The sequence below is a fragment of the Gigantopelta aegis genome, chromosome 4 (assembly GCF_016097555.1).
Source record: "Gigantopelta aegis isolate Gae_Host chromosome 4, Gae_host_genome, whole genome shotgun sequence".
In the NCBI taxonomy this organism is placed as follows: Eukaryota; Metazoa; Mollusca; class Gastropoda; order Neomphalida; family Peltospiridae; genus Gigantopelta; species Gigantopelta aegis.
Window position 1 is genome coordinate 42,439,997 of NC_054702.1, and position 27,600 is coordinate 42,467,596.

Genomic DNA, 27,600 nt, shown 5'->3' on the forward strand with positions numbered 1-27,600 from the left:
AGGTCATATGCTAGACATCTAACAATAGTATGTGACATCAGTAGATTCCTACATATTCTCTGGGCCATATGCTAGACAGCTAACAATAGTATGTGACATCAGTAGATTCCTACATATTCTCTAGGTCATATGCTAGACATCTAACAAACAGTATGTGACATCAGTAGATTTCTACATATTCTCTAGGTCATATGCTAGACATCTAACAAACAGTATGTGACATCAGTAGATATTATCTGGGTCATATGCTAGACATCTAACAAACAGTATGTGACATCAGTAGATTCCTACATATTCTCTGGGCCATATGCTAGACAGCTAACAATAGTATGTGACATCAGTAGATTCCTACATATTCTCTAGGTCATATGCTAGACATCTAACAAACAGTATGTGACATCAGTAGATTCCTACATATTCTCTGGGCCATATGCTAGACAGCTAACAATAGTATGTGACATCAGTAGATTCCTACATATTCTCTAGGTCATATGCTAGACATCTAACAAACAGTATGTGACATCAGTAGATTTCTACATATTCTCTAGGTCATATGCTAGACATCTAACAAACAGTATGTGACATCAGTAGATATTATCTGGGTCATATGCTAGACATCTAACAAACAGTATGTTACATCAGCAGATTCCTTTCTTATTCTCTAGGCCCTATGTGAGACAGTTAACAAACAGTATGTCACATTATCAGATTTCTACATATTCTCCAGACCCTACGCTAGACAGCTAACAAAGAGTATGTGACATCAGTAGATATTCTCTAGGTCATATGCTAGACAGCTAACAAACTTTACTTATTAAGTGTGTATATAGCAGCTCACCAAGCTCGTGGTGATTTCTCCTCTCCTGGTTTTACCCGATCCTTCTCAACAATGATACAGCATCGGTCATACAGACTCTGCATCCTCTGGACACGGTCAATTAACTTCTTGCGGTTAGCACCATTACTAAAATCTGAATACAAATTTAAAACATTTATTTATTATTGTTAAATATTTATAAGTAGTCTTCAAGTTGAAAACCAAAACCAAAACAAACCCAAAATCTTCACAGGGCAGGAATAAGCAAGAGTACTGGTGAGGTACATGATACGCCCATCAGGAGTTTGATGGAAAACCATAAATATTAATATGTTACGGGTATCTAATTATGTGAAATGTTTACAATGGGATGGATGAACAGTTTGTTTTGGACCAACTACTAATGATACTGTATCCATTGAAGAAGGTGCCATCTGATTAATTAAGTTATTGTTCTTTATTAGAAAGGGAAATTTTGTTTAGCATGGATTCTGGTGACACATTTATATTGGCAGAGAAACAGTTTATGTATGTAATATTAACAATATAGAACCGCCAAGAAATGAGCCGGACAAGGATTTATTGCTATGTGCAGTAGACCGTGAAAAGTAGGTCACGGTGACCTAGTAGTAGTATGTAACACACTGCCATCCCAAGTTGTTCCAGGTTTGATGGTCCTGTATGCATCTGTATGCAATATATGCTCCAGATAAGGATTTATTGTTCTGTGCAGCAGACTGTGAAAAGTAGGTCACAGTGACCTAGTAACAGTATGTGACACACAGCCATCCCAAGTTGTTCCAACATATGAGGTTTGGTGGTCTTGTATGCATAAGTATGCAAGATATGGTCCAGACAAGGATTTATTGTTATGTGCAGTAGACCGTGAAAAGTAGGTCACAGTGACCTAGTAATAGTACGCAACATACCGCCATCCCAAATTGTTCCTACATGTGAGGTTTGATGGTCCTGTATGCATCTATATGCAAGATATGATCTGGACAAGAAAAACTTAACAGACAGACATCATACAGATGGATGGACAACGCCATACCATAATACAACCATCATATACAGGCATACAAAAGCCCACTGAATGAGCTTCAGTGAAAAGCATAAATAAATGTACAATCATGTATATTGTAATTCATGCATAGATTTATAAAGGGTTCAAAATTGTATTTGCCGAATCTGAATTGACTTGAATTTGGTGAATACATTTCATAATTCATTAAACAAAAACCTAACTCAAGAATTGGAATTGTTAATAAACATTTATTTTGTTGCATATCAGCTACACATGCAACCTTTTTTACATTCATTTTGCTAACAATGTTTTTGTTCCAACAAATAATATAGCATGGTTACTAAAAGATTACTAAAATGCACATCTTAGCAGAAATGTTGCATACTAAATATAATACTTACATGTATGTACATGTAGTATCGCAATTCATGAACACAGTGAAACCTATGTTAGTTTGTACCATATTGCACAATACGAGTTAATTATCTTGTGATTCCTTTTCATTATCAGTATATGGAAGATGTTCACTGTTCTTTCTCTTTCTTTTACTTATTTCCATGCTTATATCCAATTAAGGTTCAAGCATGCTGTCCTGGGCAAACATCAGCTATCTGTGCTGTATGTCCAGGACAGTGGGTTTGATGTTAGTTGGTTAATGGTTAGTTTCAGGTTAACTTACATGTCACAGAGCAATCAGTTTCAAGTTAACTTAAATGTCACAGAACAATCAGTTTCAAGTTAACTTAAATGTCACAGAGCAATCAGTTTCAAGTTAACATACATGTCACAGAGTAATCAGTTTCAAGTTAACTTACAGGTCACAGAGCAATCAGTTTCAAGTTAACTTACATGTCACAGAGCAATCAGTTTCAACTTAAATGTCACAGAGCAATCAGTTTCAAGTTAACATACATGTCACAGAGCAATAGGTTTCAAGTTAACTTACATGTCACAGAGCAATCAGTTTCAAGTAAACTTAAATGTCACAGAGCAATCAGTTTCAAGTTAACTTACATGTTACAGAGCAATCAGTTTCAATTTAAATGTCACAGAGCAATCAGTTTCAAGTTAACTTATATCTCACAGAGCAATTTTGATTGTGCTTATTTCGCTGGATGTTATAGCTGTGGTGACCATGTCATCATCCAGGAACAGCCAATTGTATGATTTTAAATTGATAACACATGTGTTACTGCCGTCTGATATTATAAATAATGTTCTCACCAATGAGTGTGTACGAAAATAATATAAATTATATTTACCTGACCACTGTTTCCGATCAACAGCAAGCCTATTACTAAGGATGTAATCACAACCTGTGATTTGCCTAGCAACAATGTAAAAACTGTGCTGCAGTCGTAAAGATGACACAATGTCCTGTAAGATCATACGTACAATTAAATACAAAATAAATTAATAGATATTCAATTCAATCTGCATATAATGCAAAATTGGATTTGTGACAGTAAAACCAGAATTACATATTCCTATGCTACCACAAGCTGTTTAGCGGGACATTCTTTTAAAATATCACCTTTGAAAATAAATAACAACAATTATGCCAAATCATCACAATCAGCATTGTACTATTTATGAAGAACCAGTTTTCACAGTAAGTGTTCACAACAAGTAAATCACAGTTGACGTCATTGTTAAAACACAAGCCTAAAAATATGTATCAACAGTTGCAATATATATTTTTTAAATGAGAGTTTTTATATTAAGATAATGAGAATGGTAGGCAGAGGGTAATAGATGAGAAAAATTAATGAAAGGTGAATAATTTAAAAAATGCTAGCAGTGACTGGTTTTTGTTAACAGTGTTGTTTTTTTAAAATGATAATTTAAAATATAAAATTTGTAAGATTTATTTATTGGATTAGAATGGTGATAAATGTTTTATCTGACTCATGGTTTCAACTTCACTGTGGCACTACGATCATACCAGCAGCAAGTAATGTATTACAATACTACAGTACTCTGATGTAATATTCTATGCACAAAATGTTTAAAAAACAAAAACAAATAGGGCTGAAAAGAAAGAAAACGAAAAATCAAACATTGTCATAGTATTTCTACAGAGAGAATACATGAGTTTCCGAATGATACCATTTATCTTACAACAAGTTGTTTAAAAATGTATCCACGAGCGAAAGCGAGTTGTAAGATAAATCGCATCAAATGGACACGAATGTAGTATTCTATTTCTTACATACCTCAAAACAATGAAAATGTAAACAATATAATGAACTAACTCATGTTGTTACAGAACATAGCATCAAGGTGTATACGATACTTTTTTCTTTTTTTTTTAATTTTTTTATTGTCCCAGAAGAATAGGTAGTGTTAGGGTTGGGGCCCTAAATCACTACTACAATACATAGCATATATATATTAGTAGTAAATTATACAGGTAATTACATAGACATATCTAGTATGAAGAAATATTCTTTAAACTCCTCTAGGGCACTGACGTAAATTGAAAAGAAAGAGAAAAAAGAAAAGAATAAAAAGAAAAGAAACGAAAGAAGGAACAGTTACTTCGTGCATAACTGCGCATATATGACAGTATATTCATAGAGATACCCACATACATAAATGCATACACATATATATTATACATGTACATATATTCACAGATGTACCCACATCTACCAGAAATATATACGGAAGAAATGAAATTAAAAGTATTATATTTGTTCTAAAATGTAGTCTGAATTTTGTTTTCAAACAAGCTGTTTCCATGTCGAGATTATCATTAAGTCTCAATAAAATAGTGTTTGCCACATTGCCCATTCATTATTAAATGCATCGTATTTACAAGTTTTTAAAAGAATATATCTTTCAATTTCAAATTTATGTTGCATTATGCCATGCACAGCGTTAATACTTAAACATTTCTTTTGTATTTTCATACTGTATATATAATATTTTATATTAATTATTAACCAGTTTATAAAATCGCTTTTATTATTATTTATCAAACCAAACATTATAATAATTTTATTAAAATGAATTATAGTTCCTGTTTGAGTAAATATCCAATCTGTTACTACTTCCCATAGTGTGTACCTTATCGCAATCGAAAAATAAATGTTGTATTGTTTCAGAAAAAATTATTACAGAAGTTACATACATGTGTGTTGTATATCAGAATCAGTGTAGTTAATCTTGTATAGAAAAGTATTAGTAGCTAATATGTTTTGCAGTAATCTATACTGAAACCATCGAAGGCTAGAATCTTTCACACATCGAAATGATAAAGCATAATATTTTTCCCAGTCAGTTTGTTCAAACAAAAAGCCTTCATTACTATATTTTATCTGTCCTTTTGGCTTTACATACTGAAAGTTCAAAATGTCATACATATCTCTGCACCCTTTTTTACTTTTTAATAATAGCTGCAGTTTTAAAGGGTGTATAGGATTTTTCACTGTGTTAAAATGATCGTCTTTTAACTGATCTAATTTATATATAAATGATTTGACAGCATTTATTAATGATGCATAGTTGATAAAATTTGTAGTTATATGGTATTTTTCAACAAACTGGTCATATATTAAAAACATTCCATTTTCGTCTAATAAATCGTTTATAAAAATAATGCTTTTACCAATATAGGTTTTATACAAAAATGGTTTATGATCTATTAATATTTTACTGTTAAGCCATATATTTGTTCCAAGTATGTCTTCTACATTATTCAGATTTTGTTTTTGTTGTATTTCTGCCGAATTTTCCAGAGTATCTTTCCAAAACATATTTTTCATGTGCAATGTTTTACGAACAATAAAATTATCCCCATATAAGATTAGATCCTTTGTGGATATACCTGTAACTGATTTAAATAGGGTTATCCATTTTGAGTTTTCTTGAAACAAGCTTCGAACCCATACACATTTTAAAGCTATAAGAAAGTTATCTATATTTATCATTTTTATACCACCATTTTTGTAGTCTTGTACTATTAATGTTCGTTTTATCTTTTCTGGTTTATTCTCCCAAATAAATTTAAAAAATAATGTATTCAGATGTTTTATTACTGTTTCGTTTGGGTTTGGTAATACCATTAAAAGGTGTGTTAACTTCGGTATTACTAAGGCTTTTAGAACCGTGACTCGCCCTAAAACAGTTAATTTTCTCACTGACCATATTTTTATTAACTTTTGCATTTCCAATATTTTAGGGTCATAGTTGAGTTCACCGATATGTTCTAACATGACTGGGAATTTAATTCCAAGTAGTTTAAATTCAGTTGCCCCCCAGTCTAGTTTCCATCTAGTATGGTGAAAAACATCTTTAGAAAACTTTTTACTGCCTATCCAGATAGCACTTGATTTTGAATAATTTATTTTTAAGCCTTAAGTATATGCATAATTATCTAGAACTCTTAGCGTACTATGAAGGGACTCTGGTGATCCATCAAGAATGAAACTGGTATCATCCGCATATTGGGATATTAAATATTCTTCTCCATCTATAGTTATACCTTTAATTGATGTACAATTTCTAACAAGAATTGCTAGAATTTCAGCGCATATAATAAACACATATGGTGACAATGGGTCCCCTTGTCTGCATCACCTTTCTAAATGAAATGGTTCAGACAAAAACCCATTTTGCATTACCCGAGATAAAGAATTGTTATATAAAGTTTTGATCCAATCTTTAATAGAAGTTTTAAAGTTAAATATGGTGTATGGATACTTGGCTTTAAGCATACATACCACATCATAACCAAATCACTACTGTACAGATCTCTTTTCCTTAAAAAATAGAGCACTCTAAAACCACAAAGTTCTGAAAGGAAAACTATCTAAAAACAACTGATGAGATAGGACGTTTCAATGAAACCATTTAAAGTAACTTCTCGAGATATGTTAATGAACAAACAATAAAGTAACAGTTCGAACATGAATTGAACTCGACAAGAAACATCCTATCTCGATGTCACTTTTATCGGGGCCTACGTGGTCTGGTAACTTTCACAATCAGTAACCGGAGACTTGGCGCATCTCACCATCAAATGTTCTGATGTTGTACATTGTGTAAATACCCAAGGGTTTTACAGCAGATGTTACCCGTCCTTTTTCTTTGCCATCAATTCATTCATTTAATATAATTTTTTCCTGTCTTTATGCCTCATAAAGTACTTCTTAATTTGCTGTCATGCTCTTAGCGTGTCCTAAACGCTGTTGTGGCGTCCTGATCCCACACCTCTCTATAGGGCAATAACATTCAAACCCTGAGAACTGTACATTAGTAACAAATAAAACCAAGTATACAATAATTCACCTTCAGTAATATAACTTATATCATCATTACAACAATCCAAGCATACCTGGGCTCCACTTATTTCTCTTGAATCAACAAGTACCACAAGCCTTCCTCCAGTTTTGGATGACAGCTATTAAAAAGATGGAATATATTCAATCAAAAACATTTACTGGAGGAAAAAACAATTAAAACAATTAACAATTAAGATTAAATTAATAGATAATATTAAAGAACTAAACTAACTGAAAAGCAACGCAGTGCTAAATGTTTTAGAATTACAACAAACACAATTGCAAGGTTGAAAATTAGCTGTCCCCAAGTTACTCGTGGTGACCTTTATTGGCCATGGACGACTACGAATGTTATGAAGATAGTCCATCGAGAGACCATCAATTTTAGAAACATATATTGTATGTAACTTTCCTACACTAACTATTCACCCTGAAAGCAAAATATACACAAACTGATGAAATGAGCAGTTTTTAAAAGTTAACATGGAGTGCCACCTGTTGAGTTCAAATTTAATTCAATTTCATTTATTGCACAATACCAAACAATCTGGTGTCAATAAACAGAGATAAGAATTATATAACATCAACAACAACAACAACAATAATAATAATAACAATAACATGAACATGAATGTACAGGCCAGATGGAGACACAAAATTTGTATTCCTATTTGAGTGATTTTCGGAACATCTCATAAAATTGACTGAAGAATCAAATTAGGCCCAAAACACACCAGAGCTGTGTCTGGGTCTGGTGAGTATGGCACAAATGAAAAGGAAATGCACTGAATCGAATGTTACAAAACATGCTGCATCTGTACTGGTGTGAACTACAGATCTGGCAGCAGACGACATAGAACATAGACATACATGTACGTTCACTCTGCACATTATAAAAGTGGCTACAACATGTAGTAGTTGGCTAATAAAATATTCAAATTAGGCTCCCCCCCTCCCCTTCAAATACTCTACAAAGTTTGCTTTGTTTAATGATACCACTGGAGCACAATGATTACTTAATCATTGGCTATTGGATGTCAAACATTTGGTAATTCTGGCACATAGTCATCAGAGAAAACATGCTACATTTGTCCTAATGCAGCTAGGGATCTTTGATATGCATTTTCCCACAGACAGGAAAGCACATACCACGGTCTTTAACCAGTTGTGGTGCACTGGTTGGAATGAGAGAAAAAACCAATCTGTTGAATGGATCCACCGAGGTAGTTCTATCCTGTGACGTAAACACCTCAAGCGAGCACTCAACCAACTGAGCTAAATCCCACCTCAAATACTCTACAAATACTGAAAATAGGCTAAAACAAAATATTTCCCAGTGTGACTTCTGCAATATTTTGACAATGCCAGAATCATCAGACCCATCCCCAGCTTCAGCGTGTTTTGGACCTTATGAAGGCTTTTAAAATATAAAGCTGCGTGTGATTTTTTAAAAGTTTGAAATCATCGGCTTAATGGACTGTAAATGACATAAGTATTTAGTAGACTTACATCAGCAGCGACTAATGTTGAAATTTTTCATTAATCCAGGGGTTATTTCAAAGGTAGGCCTATTTGGTCAGTTAACTGATTTTGATTGTCTAAATTTGTTTTAAGTTTAAATGATTTGCAAGAAATAAGAACAAATAAGACCTAAAATCATGACATCAAGACTTAAGCAATGACCTATCATCCCAAGATGATTGTAATAAACAATGAGTGATTAACTTAAACATTGCTATAAAACAGTACGTTTCTGTGCATTTGTAGTTTAACAACAAGCAGTTACAGAAGGACCAGTAATATTATCCTTCAACTGGCTCTGCTGCCCACCATCATTTTCATGTTAAATTTCAATAAAAAGCAGGGGTTAATAAAAAAAAAAAGGGGGGGGGGGGGGGGGGGGAAGGTACCACTTCCAATACTCATTAAAAGAATGAATTTTTGTTACTTGATATGTAAGATTGGGATACTTGTATTGAATAGATGTTTAACTTTGGTTATAAAATAAAATTACACTATAAAGTAAGTTTATTCCTAGATTACCATTGGGTTTACAAGCATAACAGTACTGCAGGTTTTCTCATCTTCAGATGTTTCAGACACCAGTGCCTCATCCTCTGAACAATTCAGCATCTGGGCAGATTGTCTATCACTTGTTACATCTAACACACACTCAGCGGTACAATCACCTTGCCCATTACCAACATCCTCAATGGACACACTTAGTGATTGTTTGTGTTTTAACATTTTCCACCTGAATTCATCCTGTTTCAGTTTTTGCTTCATCAAGCGTTCCTCACGGTCTCTCTTTGCTGCCTCTACATCCAAGTTCTGTCTGTTGACTGATGAGTTATTCACATTCAAGTTCTGTCTGTTGATTGATGAGTTATTCACATCCAAGTTCTGCCTGCTGACTGACAAGTTATTCACATCCAAGTTCTGTCTGTTGATTGATGAGTTATTCACATCCAGGTTCTGTCTGTTGATTGATGAGTTATTCACATCCAGGTTCTGTCTGTTGATTGATGAGTTATTCACATCCAAGTTCTGTTTGCTGACTGATGAGTTATTCACATCCAAGTTCTGTTTGCGAACTGATGAGTTATTCACATTCAAGTTCTGTCTGCTGACTGATGAGTTATTCACATCCAAGTTCTGTCTGCTGACTGTTGAGTTTCTCACATCCAAGTTCTGTCTGCTGAATGATGAGTTATTCACATCCAAGTTCTGTCTGCTGACTGATGAGTTATTCACATTCAAGTTCTGTCTACTGACTGATGAGTTACTCTGATCCGCATCTACAGCCATACACATAGATGTACTCCTATTTAAAACACTAGTGTTACTCAATATCTTACTAATCGATGTTTTATCATGCCCAACTCTTAAACTCATTACCTCTAAATGAGACATTCTATTTATCACAGAGTCTTTGACATTTAATTTTTGATTAACAGAAGATAAGTTCACGGGACTTTCTTCATCACTACTAGAAAAAAGAGCATGTAAAGATTTCTTCCTCGATTCTGCTGCATTGTCCTCCACTTGTGATGGCTGTACTCTGAATGTGGGTTCCTCATCGCTAGATGAATCAGTCAGGTGGCGGATTCGTTTTTTTCCTTTAACAACTTTAGTCTTCTTCTGATGTTTGCTTTTATGTTGTTTCCATTTGAGAACCTCCTCTTCTTCATCAGTATCATCCACTAACAAAAATATAATTTATAATTAGGGTGACAGTGACGTTATTAAAACTGGAAATAGAAATGAAAACATGTCATATTAACCAATAATCAGGAACAAGCTTTCAAATATATACGACAGGTTTATCAACTTGTACAAATTAGATTGTAAAAAATAACAATACCCAATCATTTATTCTTTTAACCTTATACCTGGTGAACATTTTTTTAAAGAGGTATAAAAACCTGCAGCATGTCATCTATTACTGACATTCCTAAGTGACATGTAATAATTAGTGTTTCCGCTAAGCATGATCAACAAAACATTTTCTGGGCATTTTCACCATTTTCTGGGCATACATTAAAAAAAAAAAAATAATAATAATTATAATGTTCAATGTGCTTGTTTGAATTAATGGATGGCAACAAAATTGAACAGGGTTTTTTTTATTAATTAAATCATTTGAACAAGAATAAGAATAACAAATCTTGTTTCTTATTTTTGTTTAAATAATCTTTAAGAATTCCTTTTTGTTTGTATAAAAATCAAGGTTTTTTCACTGGTCTCAACAGCTCTAAAAATGAGTTAGGCAATTATGCTAAGAGGTTGACGTTGTATATTTGAGGTAATAAAATAGCAATGTTTTTGACAATATTCGGCATGTATAAAGAGACACATCTAGTCCTCAAGTGGGCAGGGGTTGTTCCTACTAAGTCTGTGAGGTATGAGGTGTTTCAATTACTGTTTGGTTTGCTTAAATTGAACCCCTCCTCCCCACATGAAATACAAACTTTTTCACAAGGCAGTCATATTCATTATCAATATGGAAATAATTACTACATTGTGAAATCACATTCTATTGACACTGTTGTCTTATATATTAGTAAGCTGTCTTTGTCCTCTTACATAATCAGATACTTCTCACCATAAATTTATCACCAAATACATGTAATGTCAGCCAGACAATGTTTTGTTTAATGTATAGATCAAACAGCAATAATACTGTAATAAATAGAGAATAATACATGAGTGGCCGTTAGATACCATTTATCTTACAACAAGTTGTTTTAAAATGTATCTAACGAGTGAATGGCCTTAGTGGTGTACAATATTAGTTTTAACAAAATAATATGGAGAAACATTGCCATACCATTGTCTTCATAGTCATCACCCACACAGAAGCTATCCTCCATATAATGTGTATCGTCCTCAGGTGGTACTTGAGAGAACACATCAGCATGGGGGTATTTTTCCACATACTTGCATTTCTTTGCGATGGGGCTGTGCACAGACTTCAAGTAGACAGCATGCATATCTGAAACAGATTGTTCATGAAAAGTGTAAAATTAATATGGGATCTATCTTGATCAGTAGAGTGCTTGCATCGTAGTATTCATTCTATGACTGGCTTTTCTTCCCCGTCCCAAGCAGTGCCCCATGACTGGTATATTAAAGGCCATGGTATATGCTGCCCTGGAAAAATTATTCAAGAGGTGGAATGCTCACTTCATTGGTTTTTGTACATATTTGTAAATGAAAGTGATAGGATAAGACCCGATGGAAATCAGTCCAATTGTTTGTAAATGCTTGCCAACCGTAAATTGCCAAAGGTCTCGGTGTTTACACTAAATAATTTTGTTCTTTATTAAGAATTCAGGGTAGTTACTTTTAAATTATTTTTAAAAAACCTATTTTACTCAACAAATTTAATCAAATACAGTTAAACCAGACCATCTGGTAAACTCAAATTCCTTCAAAACCGGTTGGTTTTTATGGTCCCTTTTTAAAAACTTTTATCAGTAAAAAACATAGCCTCTCAAAACCGGATACCCTTAAAACCAAACTTTTTACTTGATCCCATGGGTGTTTTGATTGGAGAGGTTTCACTGCAGTAAATGTTCAACCAACCTGTATAAAAAAAACCCAGCTATTGCCCACATTAGCCAGATAGGGTCAGTAAGCCTATATAATTTTGAGATAACAAGTACCTGAAACAGGTGTATTAAGAAAGAAAGGTGAGAAAATCCAGTGTTTGATATATAAAATAATAAATGTTACATATTGACTTACCAACATCGTGCTGTGTCATTTGAGTGTTGTCATTGACAAAGCTGTCGTCATAGAAATCCATACCACTACTATCATCGTCACTGGACCTGCCCTCCTCGCCTGACAGCACAGCCTCATATTCAATGAAGTCACTCTGTTTTTGCTACAAAATTTAAGAATATATTAAATAAACTATTAAGGCAAATAAATGGCAAATTTCATTGTCATACTGTTTGTGCTGCTAAAAATAAATATCCCGTCAACATCACACAATTCCACATGCTGCATACAGAGCATTCACCGATTCCTATTTCCTGCTATTTTTGCACACCCCAATGGTAAAGAATACTAACAGAACAACAGGAAGTTGCTTTAATTCATAATAAAGGATGACTTACATTTTTGTTGTTTTGTGAGAAATAACTGTGAATTTTGAGATGAAAATGTAGGTTTCGATTATTTAAGGATTGTCTGTTATTTCCTTTACGTTCATCGGGGTATGAACAAAAAACTCATCCACAAACTGTGTGACTTGGCAAAGCCATTCTCACATAAGTTTGTAGATGATTTTTTTTGGTTCATACCCAAATGAACGTAAAAGACATAAAGACAATATTTATAATTAAATTTGAATCATACTTGCAAATAATAACACTAAAACTTCATACTTTATTTTGAATTATTTTGGTCCATAACCAAAAAAACTCAATAAGACAACTTGCCCATATAAAATGACGTCAACAGATACCACTTTCCCTAACAATGTAATTTTTACGTTCATTGAGAAATGAACAAACTCCTGTTGCTATGTCTGGACCAATGGGACGATGTTATATTGTAATGAATGTAAGGGAAATTTAATTATAGCTTATTATAACAACTGGATAAAAATGTTCATCACTTTACTAAAATTCCCCAAATATTAGGATATGAATCGTAGTTCATTTTCAAAGAAAACTGTCGTGAACAAGACAGTGTGACAGTGAATGAGAATAATGGCCGTCGGTATTGGACATCTGGCCACAAAAGTCTGTAAGCAAGACACACTTCATCAAATTGTTTGCATAAATTTTAAATATCACTGCTCTAGAATATCATAAAAAATTTAAAGAAAAAACCCAAATACAAAAATAAAACTTATCTTTTCACATACATGTATGAACATTATTTTATGTATTTATTAAGAAAATTTTGATTGTTTTTTCTTTTCATGAATACATAACAGTGACTGCCATGAACTTTTTAATTAACTATAATTATGGCACTTTTATTTGCTGTAGACTATATTCGATTTGTTTTCAACAGCATGTTTTTTTTTTGTCGCAGACATTATCTTAATAGCAGGGGTTGATGCCATGATACTAAAATTGCAGTGATTACATTTTAACAGAAAACACTTAACAACTAATAATATTTCTACTGAATTAAGGTTCAAGAATGCTGTCCTGGGAACACACCTCAATTAACTGGGCTCTGTACTGAGGACAAGAGTTAATAGTTGTTACAGTCTAGCTGTTTGCATCAAAATGGAACCGTGCAATTTGCATGTAACTCTAGAATGCTAAAACTATATAGAAACATGTTTATTATCTTTTAAACCAATACCAACTCCCATAAAATTTCTTTTTTTGCAAAATATTTCTGTGTAAATGAAAATGTTTGTTAATAAATGAACATAAAGTGGTCATTCAGAGTAAAGTCAGTGTACTTGGCTTAAAACTCTCCACGGAGTCTTGAAAGAATTACTCTAGAGTCTGTACTGAGATTTGAATTAAGCCCTTAATTACCAGCTTTAATTTGTGGGTGTTGGTAAAACATGGACCAGAACGTAACGGACCGGTCGGTATGGATGGAATGGAACAGATTGGAATGAGATATGCAAATTACATTCTAACATAGTTAAGCAATCATATCTCTCTAGGTTTTTTCATTTTGAAGGCTTAGTCTGTTAATACTACATTTTAATAGGATAGGCAAGAAAACTATTTTAAAGATTTTTTTTGTTCTAATCTTGGCCTACTGCACATCATACCACACGTCACCTATTGACCGCAGCCTCTTCAAACATCAGAACACGAGAACTTATTCCAAAATAGCTCAGGAAATTGTATTTTAGTTAAAATCCCAAATAAATCTTTTTATTAAAATTTTATGTGGAAGTAACCTACACAGTTCATTGTACAACAATGGGGTTCTTTTTAGTATCTTTATTATTATTATTATCATCATTATTATTAGTAGTATTATTATTATATGATGTCTTAAACGCTGCCAAAATGGGGGGTTTTTCACAAAGGAGAGGGGTGGGGATGATTTTATTGATAGTGAAACATTCAAAAATTCATTTTATCTCTGTTTTGGAGAGGGTGTTCAGCACAACTGAACTGCCTAGGTCACTGCCTAAAGAGCTTCTTTTTCTTCTAGACAGTGTATGTTTGTTTTGTTTTTGCATCTTGTTAATTTTCTTTTTATTATAATTTTGTTTTCAGTCTAACAATGCAAAGTTTAATGTTAAACACACCTCAATATTTAAATGCTATTTTTTTTTTTTGTTCACTGGTAGATCGCTGAGTTCAGAAAGTCGGTAGTACAGTACTGGTAGATTCACTGTAATTATCGGTATTCAGGAATATTTATTTGTATTAAGAGTCGCCATATTCGTAATACGTATCGTATTCATTGCAGCTCTAAACAGAACAGATTTTTGACCCAGTTTTGATAGGATTTTTAGTTTTATAACTGATAGTGTTTCTTTTTTAGAAACTGGAATTTAGGTTTAGTGAAAACTGGTAAATGTTCAGTTATATAGTATATGATTAAACCTACGTCAATGGGGAATAACAAACAATAAATTCAATAAATGAAATGAAATTTATTAAATGTTATGCCCTATGTTCTATACTTTAACTACACACAGCAAACATAATAAAGTATTTAAAATCATAATTTACCTAATAGAAATGCATTTTTATTTTATAAATTCAACAAAATGAAATGCCTTTTGGGTTTAGTTTGCCATCTAGAAATCTTGCAAAACGCATTATTACGTGAGATATATTTGTATGACCATCACGAAATTAAAGCCCTCAAGAAAAGTGGGCTCACACCCTATTGTTCTGTTCCGTTCCAGGTTTTACCAACACCAGACACCTTGCTGATACAGCACACACTGTATGCAGTGGCTACTCATTTATCTTGGTTTAACACTCAAACCTTGTGCAACCAACCTTATTTTTGCTCGTTTTTGAAGCAGTCCATCTTTTAGCTGTTGGTTTCCTAAGCTGTTCACCTATAAAAATACAATTTTATACTCTGTATTATCTTTCATATTTGTTTGTTTAACGAGAATTATGTGGAATTGAATAGCTTGCCTATCATACATTTATTTTTTGAACATCCATAGGTGCAACAATAAATCAAGTTTCACTGACTTAGACCTTATGGTTTGTGAGAAATTTATCTAAACACGAAATTTAATGCAAATCTTAATGCCATCAGAAAAACCATTGAGACAAAAATGATAACCATGCTAACAAACATGTTAATAAAGTTGCTTTTTGCAGGGGGATTAATGATTAAAATTTGATTTCTACATTGAAAACCAATAACGTATTAATATAATGTATAAAACAGTATTTAGCCGCCAATTTCAAAAAATATTACAGTCATAGACATACCAACAAAATCATCATGCTCACGGTGTGGCTTCAAGTGCAGCCGACCAAAAAGTTGTTTTGGTTTACTGATAGCAAATTCATCATCACTCGATGTGTCAAACTAAAATAAAACAGACAATATCAAAAAGCATGTTAAACATATCAGGGCTCCATTCCATGAAAGAAGCGTAGCTAAGATTAATTGAAGTGACTTTAAGGTGATTTTATGGCTGGCACACATAAACGTTACTGCTGTTCCACAAAGCAACCTTAATATAAGTGCCCCTTTAACGATTAAAATTTTCTTTGCGAAGAAGAGTGAATTAGTTAAATAAAAATTGGTTACCGACTATTCGGAATATCATGCATATATTTTTGGTATCAGACATCCATGAAGTAACTTTGTCAATTTATTTGCTAAGCGATAACTGCCGAATGCATAAGACATAAAGAGTTATCAAATCATCCAATCTCCTTCAGAGAGACAAAAACCATAATTAAGAGAAAGTACCAATACACCCACGCTAAAACCAAGGATCTAATCCATCATCTGGAGAGATACCAAGAGACAACAATTTTCAGACTAAGAACCGGTCACTGCCATCTGAGATCCCATATGTACCGCCTGAAACTAGCAGACACTGATGAATGTCCATGTCGAACAGGACCAGAGTTCCCAGAGCACATCCTGCAATTCTAACCCCTATATGATGAAGCCAGAATAAAGCACTGGCCGAACGGAGCAACACTGGCTGTCAAGTTTTGGGGTTCCAAAGACGATTTGACAGAGACAGCAGTTTTTATCACCACAACCAGACTTCAAATCTAAAACATGATCAACTATAGCCTGAACACAGAAGAAGAAAGAAGAAAAATAAGAGTTATCTCCCATATTTTCAAAGGCATTACTAAGACAGTAGCCAGAAGTAATATGCATATCTCAACTGCCATTTTAACTCGTGAACTTCCAAAATCCAAATACCTGGTAACAATTGTGATGAGCTATGAGTGGGATATAGCAAAGTCATTGTCACAGTGGCAAAACAATTGCCTGAGGTACGATGGGTCATAGGATCAATTGCCCTTGATGAACCCAGTGTTTTTTACCTGTCACAACCAGTGTATGTTTCCTAGTCTGTAGAATATGCATATAAAATATTTCCTGTTGCTATTCAGTACAAGTAGCCTATTTGTGCTTTAGTTGCCTCATTATTCTACTGAAACATTCAGTCCATCTGCATCAAGTAACAGGATTTTTGGTAGTGTACTGGCAAAAATCGCTGAACCAAAGTCCATTACCCATTATAATTTTACATAATCCAACAACACTATCATTAATTTAAAAACAGTTTTCCGATGGGTTCCAATGATAAAAGGGCGTGGAACCAAAAGTTTTTTCCATAAAATTTGAAATCCTGGAGCCTGCATGATGTTTTCCATTGCTAATGGTCAAATAATGCTAAGGTATACAATAACACTAGTCTAATAACATACCTGTACATTGCTGGTCCTTTTACTTGCTGTGGGTCTGGAAGGAGTTTTTAATCTCGATCCTAAAATATCAAAACAATAATGTTCACTGTGATTACCAATTTTATTACTATTATTTGCATACTAAAGCATATCCCATGCTAGTGCAGCACATAAGCAGTCTGTCAGCCACACAGCAGCAGTGAAGTGTCAATAATGCCCACATATCCACAGTGTGTCAACAAGAGAAATGAAAAACTGATCATATTTGAAAATAATAATGCTACATGTCTTTGTTGAGGTAACCAACATGTACATGTATCTTTTCTGATCTCTAACCAAGCATTGGTGGCCATTTCTGTCTTTTATAATCAATCCACTGATTACATGTCATAAATGCATGGATGTTTCTGCACATCTGTGATTAACCTTTCTTTGTTTACAGTTTGTTTTCGTATTGTTTTTCAGTAAAAGCAAAAATCTCATCAATTTCATTTCAACTTATTATTGTGCTTATATCCAATTAAGGTTCAGGCACACTGTCCTGGGTAGACACCTCAGCTATCTGGGTTGTCTGTCCAGGACACTAGGTTAGTTGTTAGTAGTTAGTGAGAGAGAAGAGGGTGTAGTGGTCTTACACTTACCCATCGAGTTGTTAAAACTCGCTCTGGGTGGTAGCCGGTACCGGGCTGTGAACCCTGTACCTACCAGCCTTATGTCCGATGGCTTAACTACGACACCACCAAGGTCGGTAATGTCATCAATGGTAACAAAACATGGAAGACCTAATATATTATAACATTATTACATCATAACTGAGGGTTTTGAGCCCATCGAAGCAGCAAGCAGCAAAATTTAAATACCTTCCCAAATAAAATGACACTTCCAATTAACTCATACATAATAAATTTAGATTGCACTTTTTTTCATTGTGGCAACTGGTTCATTACCTGGGAGCAGCCAATGGTATGTCTTTAAATTGATATCATAAATAATGAGTGATGTTCTCAACAACAGGTACCGGTATGTAAGAAAAGGACATAAAATCAACTAGCCTGTAGTTTGGTCTGGAGACTCAGTAGATGAATTCAATACAGTTATCCTTTTCCTTTTTCTGTTCACTATGACAAAACTATCTTCATCGTCCGGGTCTTCCAGCGCTAAACACAAGTTAAATTGGAAAATGTGCTTATTTTAATTTATTATTCATATTTATCTAGGTAGCACAACCAAATATACTACATAACAAGAGCCCTATCCTCCACTGCAGAATCTTGTTTGCTTGCCGGATGTATATGAATACATGTACTAGTATCCATACATGTACAAATAGGATCAGTCCACCAGGACTCACCCTGTCCATTGCCAAATTAGCTAATTGCTAATTTTTATACAAAGTGGCTATAACATATAGTCTTTGGCTAATACATTTTACTTTAAATTAACCATATTCAATAATTTCAAGGAAATATTCTACACATCTCAAAATTGGCTACAATATTATAAAAAAAATTCCAGTGTGAGCCATGGGTCCCATCACAAAAGAATTGTAGCTAAGGTTAATTGAAGTGACTTAAGGTGAGTTTTACAACTGGCACTGTAAACTTTAGAGCCATTCCATAAAGCAACCTTGGGGTAGTCGTAAGTGCCCCTTTAAGTAATCAAATCTTCTTTGTGAATATCTTGGATGTACACATGTATTCATTGGTGTTGGATATCCATGAAGTAATTGCCGAATGCATAAAACATGAGTTATCTCCAGTATTTTCATGTGAAGATCGTATGGTCTAGAATGTTTTTCATCGAACACCAAGTTTTATCAAAGATATTTGGTCTATATTAGATATATTTTTACACAAAAAGTTAGTATCCTTCATAGAAAATGATCAAATATCGTCTAACTGTCATCTGACATCATTTGCCATAGTCTAGATCCCCACCCTTGTACACTTTCCAGCACATAGAATTAAAGCTGCACGCTTCAACAGTCAGTAGCACATGTTGGCCTACTTTTAGTGCTAGATACGGGTGTTGTCTGAGCTAATGCGCCTATTTGTGAGCCTGTTGCATGATTTTATGGTGCTAATGTTGCCTCAAACTCTCAGACACGTAACACCTAATTATTATCTATGAATAGGTGTTCTTCAAATTCTTCACCATTCATCCGTGATTGTGTACAATGCAAGTGGTTATTATTTTTATAAAGTGACACCGAATTCACCTTATAATGACTGGCATGGCGAAGTCAAGCTGGTCAAAGCGAAGTTTGGGTTCACTTTGCCCGCTTGCGTGAACCCTGCTCTAAAACCATCATAGAAATTAAAAATGATGTTGGTAGTTTATCCATGCACAGATATTCATATACATATCTGGCAAGGAAAATCATTTTTTGTGATAAACAATATGGCTCAGGTTGTATAGTACTTGGTTGTGCTAGCGTAATAAACTTGTTTAGTCTGTTTATAGTACAAGTATTTGAGCTATGAGGAAAGTCTAGCAATATGTAGATCTGCGTATTTGATTGACCGACAGCTTGTATGTTTCATACAACTGCACCAGAGAACATTTTGTTCAGTATCTCATCGTGATTCACTACGCAAGTTTCAGAGATCACTACACAATTTTAAAATATTAAACAGTAGTTCAATTTTCAGTTGACTAGATATATTGATAATCAAGATTTTGAAAACAAACTGTTCCCTGTGCATATGCTTGATGTGTGATCCAAGCTGTTTTAGAATCGTGTTTTTCTTGTCTTCAGTTTTCTTACATAAGGAGGTGTTTTGTCTTTCATTTGGGAGCATTTGGTCCTAAGAATGCATTAGAAAATTTGGGAGAGTAATTTAAGCCAATTTGTGATGACGTTGGGAAGGGTCTTTATTAGCAGTTAAAAACAGCTTGGATCTATATACCTGTATATCTCTGACAAATATATCATTGTAATACACATTGTTTGTTATTTATAATTATTACAGTTTAGCAGGATCCATTCCTTTTGGTCCATTACACTAGCACAGTTGACTAAGAATAAATAATATTGGATTGAAAAGGGTGGCAGAGTTTGCTAACATGCCAGTGTGTTATAATTTACAGCCTAATGAATTCATTTTAAAAATTCAACAGTGATAAATTTAAACCAAACTTGTTATTTCTTGAATATCTCAAAATTACTGGTGTCTATGCTCCTATATATTTGCATCCAATTTACTATTCAGTATGGAATATTGAGGTATGCCAATACAGAGGGGCTGGGTGATATTGATCCAACATACAACAGGAGTATATGGGGGAGGAGGGTAAAAAATCCCAGGTTTTCTGCATACATACTTTATGGATGGCCCCTAAAACAGCACAATGTACGGAATACAAAGAGAACATCAAAAGACAATATGAATACATTAAATTGGAAAAAAAAGAAATGTTTTATTTAACAATGCACTCAACATTTTATTTACGGTTATATGGTGTCAGACATATGGTTAAGGACCACACAGATCTTGAAAGGAAACCCGCTGTCACCACTACATGGGCTACTCTTTCCAATTAGCAGCAAGGGATCTTTTATTTGCGCTTCCCACAGGCAGGATAGCACAAACCATGGCCTTTGTTGAACCAGTTATGGATCACTGGTCGGTGCAAGTGGTTTACACCTACCCATTGAGCCTTGCGGAGCACTCACTCAGGGTTTGGAGTCGGTATCTGGATTAAAAATCCCATGCCTCAACTGGGATCCGAACCCAGTACCTACCAGCCTGTAGACCGATGGCCTAACCACGTCGCCACCGAGGCCAGTCACATTAAATTGGAAGTCCAATTAATATTTGTGTTATGCTGAATTAAGAATCTGAAACATCTTTTCTTTCCCATTCTTTACAATGCATAATACACCTCATGCCATATATAACCAGAACTATTTCTGGCATAAAATTTTGTGGTTTAAGGACTAGAAACATTTCGAGATTTCTTATTTTCAAGGTGTTTACAACATACAAATCACAGTATTTTTATCTTTAAGTTCATGGTTTAGCTTATTGATAACCAACATTAAAAGTTTCCATTGTATGATATCGCCACTGCTTAATATTAAATAATAGAGCAAACTTTCAAAGTAATAAGATTAAGAACCAAGGGAGACAAAATTAAAATGATCACAATAAACTGCATGAAAAGACATAGTACACTACTATTACTAGTGATGACCAACAGGACCATCTCATAAAACCACCATTACTACAACACATGAAAAAACACAAATATGCTGCATCAGTAACTGGTGTGAAACCATGCCAAATAAAGTGACAAGCCCCATGCTTATAAAACTCGTTAAAATCTGGACTGAAGTCTCATTTTAACATCACAGCAACACATACAAATTGCTTGTGTGACCTCATTAAAGCTTTGAGTTTTATAAGCACGGGCCCTGCTACATACCTCGTCCTGATGTTTCACACACACTAAACTTGGATTCACATGGACTGGTCTGCCTTTTCACTGGAGTAACATGTCTTATAGGAGATGGCAGAATATCTCTCTTGCCTCTGGCAAGAGACAAAGGGCTGATCCTTTTCTTTTTCAGGGTATCAACATTTTTAGAAATAACTGAAGTATCATTCATCTTCAGGGTTTTTGCTGTAGGGGTGCTGTTCTTAACAGTTGCTTGTTTGCTGCTGCATCTGTAATCTAAAACAGGAGTTGTTGGCATCTGTAACTGTATCTCTTCTTCACAAACATGATGGGGTTCCAACAGTGATGGTGAAAATGGAGATGAGTGATTTTCAACATCATCACTACTATGTGAAGACTCACCAATTTTACCTTCAGAAAAAAGAATTTTCTGTGATTTATTTGAAAGTGCACGTTGTGACCTTGAAAAAGAGAATTTACTGTAGGTTTGTGACACTGAAGGTGATGGTGGTATTATGTCATCATCAAGGTCAAATTCAAGGTCAAACATGGGTAATATAAAATCATCTTCCAAACTGCATGTCTCTTCAGGATTATTAGATTTCCTTGGAGTCACTACATCCACATTTTGTTCAGATGACGTAAAGTTTATAGAATCAGCTACATTAGCACCAGTAGTAGATTCATTTTTCAAAGATAAGGTTTCCAATGAAACTCCGTTTTTAGATTTAGAATAAAGAAATGTTTTTGTCTTCTCCTGATTAAGATTTGCATTGCTATCACACATGCTAGTAGACACATATGAAACAGGAACATCTTGAAAATCTTCATTATTCAAAGGTTTTTGTTCATGCAATGTTCCAGCATTTAGGATAGAGTTTTCACTTTTGTCATCACACATAACCATTTGTTTGGAAAGTTCATCTTTCACCTCACCTGATTGTAAACAGTTTGCTTCACCTTCATCATCACCTTGAAAAACAGTGGAACTAAAATGTACGGGAGATTTACAGAGTTTAGTCTGGTCAAGTTTGTCAGTCCTTAGGTCATCTCCAGCATTGTCTGAGCAAGTTTCGTTCTCAACAGTATAGTCCGGAGTGGAATTTATAAAAGCCATAGCTTGTGTGAAGGTCACCGGATCAGAGGCTTTAGACTGTGGGGTAGTCTCTACAACAGGAGTGAGAAACTCATCATCACAAAAATCGTCATTGAAGAACGAATCAACAAATGAATGAGCATCACCATTTGTGGTTTCTTTTTTATGCTCAGAGCATATCTTAGTGGTGCTGTCAGTGGTTTCTTTAGGGACTATGTTTGTTGTAGGAAGACCATCAACAGAATGTGGCAAAGAGGAACTATTCAAAAAAGTACAAGAATAACCTATAGTCTTATTATCTTCAGTGTCTGTTTCTGCATGCAGCTCAGACATTACCATAAATCTGTTTTTAGGCAATTCATCACAAGAATGCATTGAAGTGACTCCCTCCAGAACATCACATCCTTTTTCAGCATGTAGTTTAGGGATTATACCCGCTTTTGTAAAACCATTACCAGAATGTTTCAAAATGACACCATCAAGAACATCAGAAGAGAACACAGTACTCATTTTCTCTTCACATTCATTTTCGGCTTTCAAAACTTTAAGGTCTCCATCCATTTTAAAATCATGCATCACACCGTGAATGTTAACATTGGGAAAATGAGAAGAGTTCTGACTAGTCTTTAAGGTCTGATTATTTTTTAAAGACACTGCACCTTTCCTATTACCAACGTTGTCAGACTGGTTCAAAACAAACACTCCTTCATTGCAATTGTCCAGAGCATTCAATGAAATGGGTATTACAGGTTTTAACGAGGTAAACTTTGGCACAGTTTCTTCTGCTAAAGAATGCATTGATTCATCACTAACTGATGCAAGATCGAAATTTACTGAATTTATGTCAACAGTTAACATATCATTAGTATCCTCAAAATGGTTACCCTTTGTCCAGTTAGAAACTAGCTGCATAAGATCAAGTTTAGGCAAGTGAGTTTGACTAGCAAGTATGTTAAATACTTCTGTCAGTTCTTTGACAGAGGGAGGAGAAGGCACACGACAACTGCCTGCAGTTCCTAATGGATGTGAAGATAGAGACCTGTATTTCTCTGGACAAACTGTGGCATTTACTTCCACGTTCATGGCAGACATTACTCTGTTTGTTTTGTGATATCATTAATAGACAGTACAGAAGGATTACTATCATCAGTTTCCATTATCTCGAATACATTGTTTTGTGCTGTCTCATGTATATCAGTTATAAATTCACTAGAAACTAACGGATCTTGAAAATCATCTCTGTCATCATCAGCAATGATCTGTATAACTGACCTATTGACATTCATTTTTAGTTTCTTCATTTTAGATTCACATTTATCATTTTGACTGGGACCCAGCACACTTTTCTTAGACTTTTGGTCTGTTTCATTGTCAACAGATTTTTTCCCACCAAGCACATTTTTCTTAGACTTGTTAATTTCATTTGATTCTTTCCGACCAAAATCATTTTGATTGGACTTAATGTCTGTGTCACTTGCGATTGATTCTTTCCAACCAGGTACACATGTATTAGACTTCATCTTAGTGTCATCTGAAATGAATTCTTCCACATCAAGAATGCTTTTCTTGTCATCTACAACAGATAATTTCTCACCAAGATCAAATGCAGGCAAGTCATCATCACTTTCATCACCAATTATTTTAATAATGGGAAGAATTTCACTTCGTTTCGGTCTCACAGATTTATCACTAGTTCTTTTTGTTTTAATCTTTACAGTCACTGTCTCAACATTTTGATTTCTATCTTTTTTAGAGCAAAACTGTAATATCCCATCTCCCATTGGTTCATTCTGGCCTGGCTTTAGAATGTCATTGTTATTCAGATAGGTGTGCATCTCAAGACCATAGTGGTCTTCCTCGGCAGAAAGGGATTCTGAAAAAACAAGTTTAAAAGTAATGTTATTAATATGTTATCTTGTTTCATACAAATTTATTTAATTAACTACCAAAAACCAGTTTTAAATTATGTTATTTAAGAGAAACAGACCTCAAAATAATCATGTTATTTATCAGATTAGTTATTTGTTAGCTTTAAAGTGTGGGTAGCCAATGTTTCGTGTTGTACAGCTAATATTGCCTTTTTTTAATTATTACAAAATTTAATATACTTACACCGACTTGTTTACAATATAATTATCTGTACATTTAATGCATTTTTCCTTTCCTTAAAACCACCAAACAAAATAAGAAAAACATATAATCAAAAGGAATTTCAAATATGTTTGCTGATAATAAATCAATGCTTCATTTTCAAACTTACTATTTTAATAGCTACAAAATGAGAATAGTCTCTTTAAAAAGTGTTTAAGATACATAATAAATGTGGAGATGAAATAAGCCTATCAGTAGTTGTTACAATACACCAAGACTCACGCTGCAATTCTACAAATTCCATGAGTTCCACCAGGTGTTTTGTCTTTAAAGAATGGCCTAGGAATCGGGTTTCCTGCTGCCTATTTTGCCATGGGAGCCACTCTGTTAAAGACAATTCTACTTTTGTGGATTCTTGTTGGTTTGAGTCTACACCATTCTAGAACAGAATAAGAATAATTACTCTTAACTTAACAAACATGATAAAGATTGTAATTCAGTTTAAAATATGTGCTTTGTTTGCAAATAATGGTTTAAATTCAGTAATGTAATTTATAGCTTTAAATTAAAGTTAATACCTCCTTTGAGCCAAAGAGGCAATGAAAACATCTGTTTGGCAATGTCTTGACCTCTGCTTCAGGTAATAAAAAGTTCTTGAGTTCTTCATACTCTTCTCTTGTAATACCACCATCATCTTCAAGTGCACATTTTTTTTCTGCAAAAATTATAGAATTTATTAAAAACAAGCATTCAGAGAATACTGCTAAAGCCTAAAGTCAAGGGCTATACTTCTATAAATGTGGGTAAATCACCATAAAAGTTAAACTTGATCACTAATAGTACATGATAAAGGTATATAAAAAATTTCACATCAATATCTTCAAATATTGCAAAACAAAAGACTGGAATTTTTTTTCCTCCATATCTCCGAAGTTTAAGGGCCATAACTCCATCAAAAATGGGTAAATTGCAATGAAGGTAAAGTTTGACCTGTAACAGTACGTGATAAATCTATACACAAAACTATGTGTAGGACAGACGGATGGACAGACTGACAGACCTGTGAAGGAGAGATGAAACCTATAGTCCCTTCACAACAACGGAAAATAGTTACTGTATCTATATGCTAAACTGAGTGTGGTCATTTGAATTTTAGCATACGTTTGCAGAAAGAATGATATATATTAGCAAACCTATCAACCTGAAATGAGAGGATCTCAACTATTCTCCCATCCTTTGACATCCTACAAAAAGAAGCAAATATACAGATGGACGAACACAGTAAGGGAGAAGGATGGCCTTCTGCTAGAGACAAAATAAAAACAATTTCATTGTAACCCTTTTTTAAATTTAGCAAAGTAACACACAGAATGCAAAGCAGTACTACCTGAAATGCCAAAAGTTTTTACAGTTCCGACTCGATTCTTGTTGGTGTTACACTTAGCCATTTTCTTGGAAAGATCCTGCTGTTTGACAGTGATGAACATTTTGTGACAGGTGGGTGTAAGGCCTTCTGGAAACATTCGATGACTGTCGCTGTAGAAATGGAGAGATTTGGCTCCATTCAGAATGGCTTTGTGGATACTCTTCTTGGAATACTGGCTTTGGTTATAGATCTTTAAAAGGCAAACATATGACAATTTATATTACAGTAGAAAATCAGTTCAACTTGACAATGAAGCTGTAATGTTCATGACATCACACACAAACACGTTGGTCCGCCATATCTTACTAAACTCGTGTTTTTATTACCAACTCAAATCACTGCTAAACTAAACCAGGGCCCATGCTTATATAACGTTTAGAGTCCAGACTCAATCTAATGACGTCACATGCATACAATGTGTATGGCGTTGTCATGACATTAGTGTCTTAGACTCTATTAGAGTCTCGAGTCTAAACTCTAAAAGTTTTATAAGCACCAGGCCAGGGATCGAACTTAAGAATGTGTTACCTATGGCAATTTTGAAATGTTTTTGCCATAGGTAAAATGGTAACCAATGCCAATTTTGAGTCTGCAGCCAGTTTTTAAATCGGTAACTTTTGCAACAAATATAAAAACCAAAACTAGTCCCTTCAACCGACAGCAATAATTTTTATCCATAAACAAAAAAATGACATCGGTGAAGCACCTGATGGCAAATCATATTGTAACTATGGCAATTGCTGTTGGTGCCATCATTAAGTTCGAGCCCTGTAAATATCAAAATACGGATACACACAGACTCAGACTGGTCAAAACATAATATGTAGATATACAACACTACAGAAGGCACAATCAAAAATGGATTCCGAGACAGATTTCATCTGCAATAGTGATTGCAGTGAATTTTCTGTAAAAACACCATTTATGGGTAATATACTGCAGGTCTGGAATTAATTTTGTAGGCAGTGCCTGTCAAAATGACCTATGTCAGTCAGTTTGAGCCTGTCATAAATGCAAATTTGCCTGACACCAAATGTTGAAATAATGTTACTGTTGTCCTTTATCAATCATGTACTAATACATATATATGTTATAG

At 34.2% G+C, this 27,600-nt stretch overlaps 1 protein-coding gene across 1 annotated transcript in view; it reads right to left on the bottom strand.

Moving 5' to 3' along the window:
- Positions 1–27,600, bottom strand: part of LOC121369843 (Fanconi anemia group M protein-like) — a 61,097-nt gene that overhangs the window by 11,744 nt on the left and 21,753 nt on the right. The window contains 15 exon segments of the mRNA XM_041494918.1: positions 839–971; positions 3,107–3,221; positions 7,186–7,251; positions 9,176–10,335; positions 11,463–11,627; positions 12,383–12,524; positions 15,589–15,650; positions 16,039–16,138; positions 17,512–17,570; positions 18,543–18,647; positions 21,919–24,090; positions 24,093–24,860; positions 25,361–25,517; positions 25,657–25,793; positions 26,466–26,694. Of these exon segments, the coding sequence (XP_041350852.1) occupies positions 839–971; positions 3,107–3,221; positions 7,186–7,251; positions 9,176–10,335; positions 11,463–11,627; positions 12,383–12,524; positions 15,589–15,650; positions 16,039–16,138; positions 17,512–17,570; positions 18,543–18,647; positions 21,919–24,090; positions 24,093–24,860; positions 25,361–25,517; positions 25,657–25,793; positions 26,466–26,694 (5,570 nt within the window).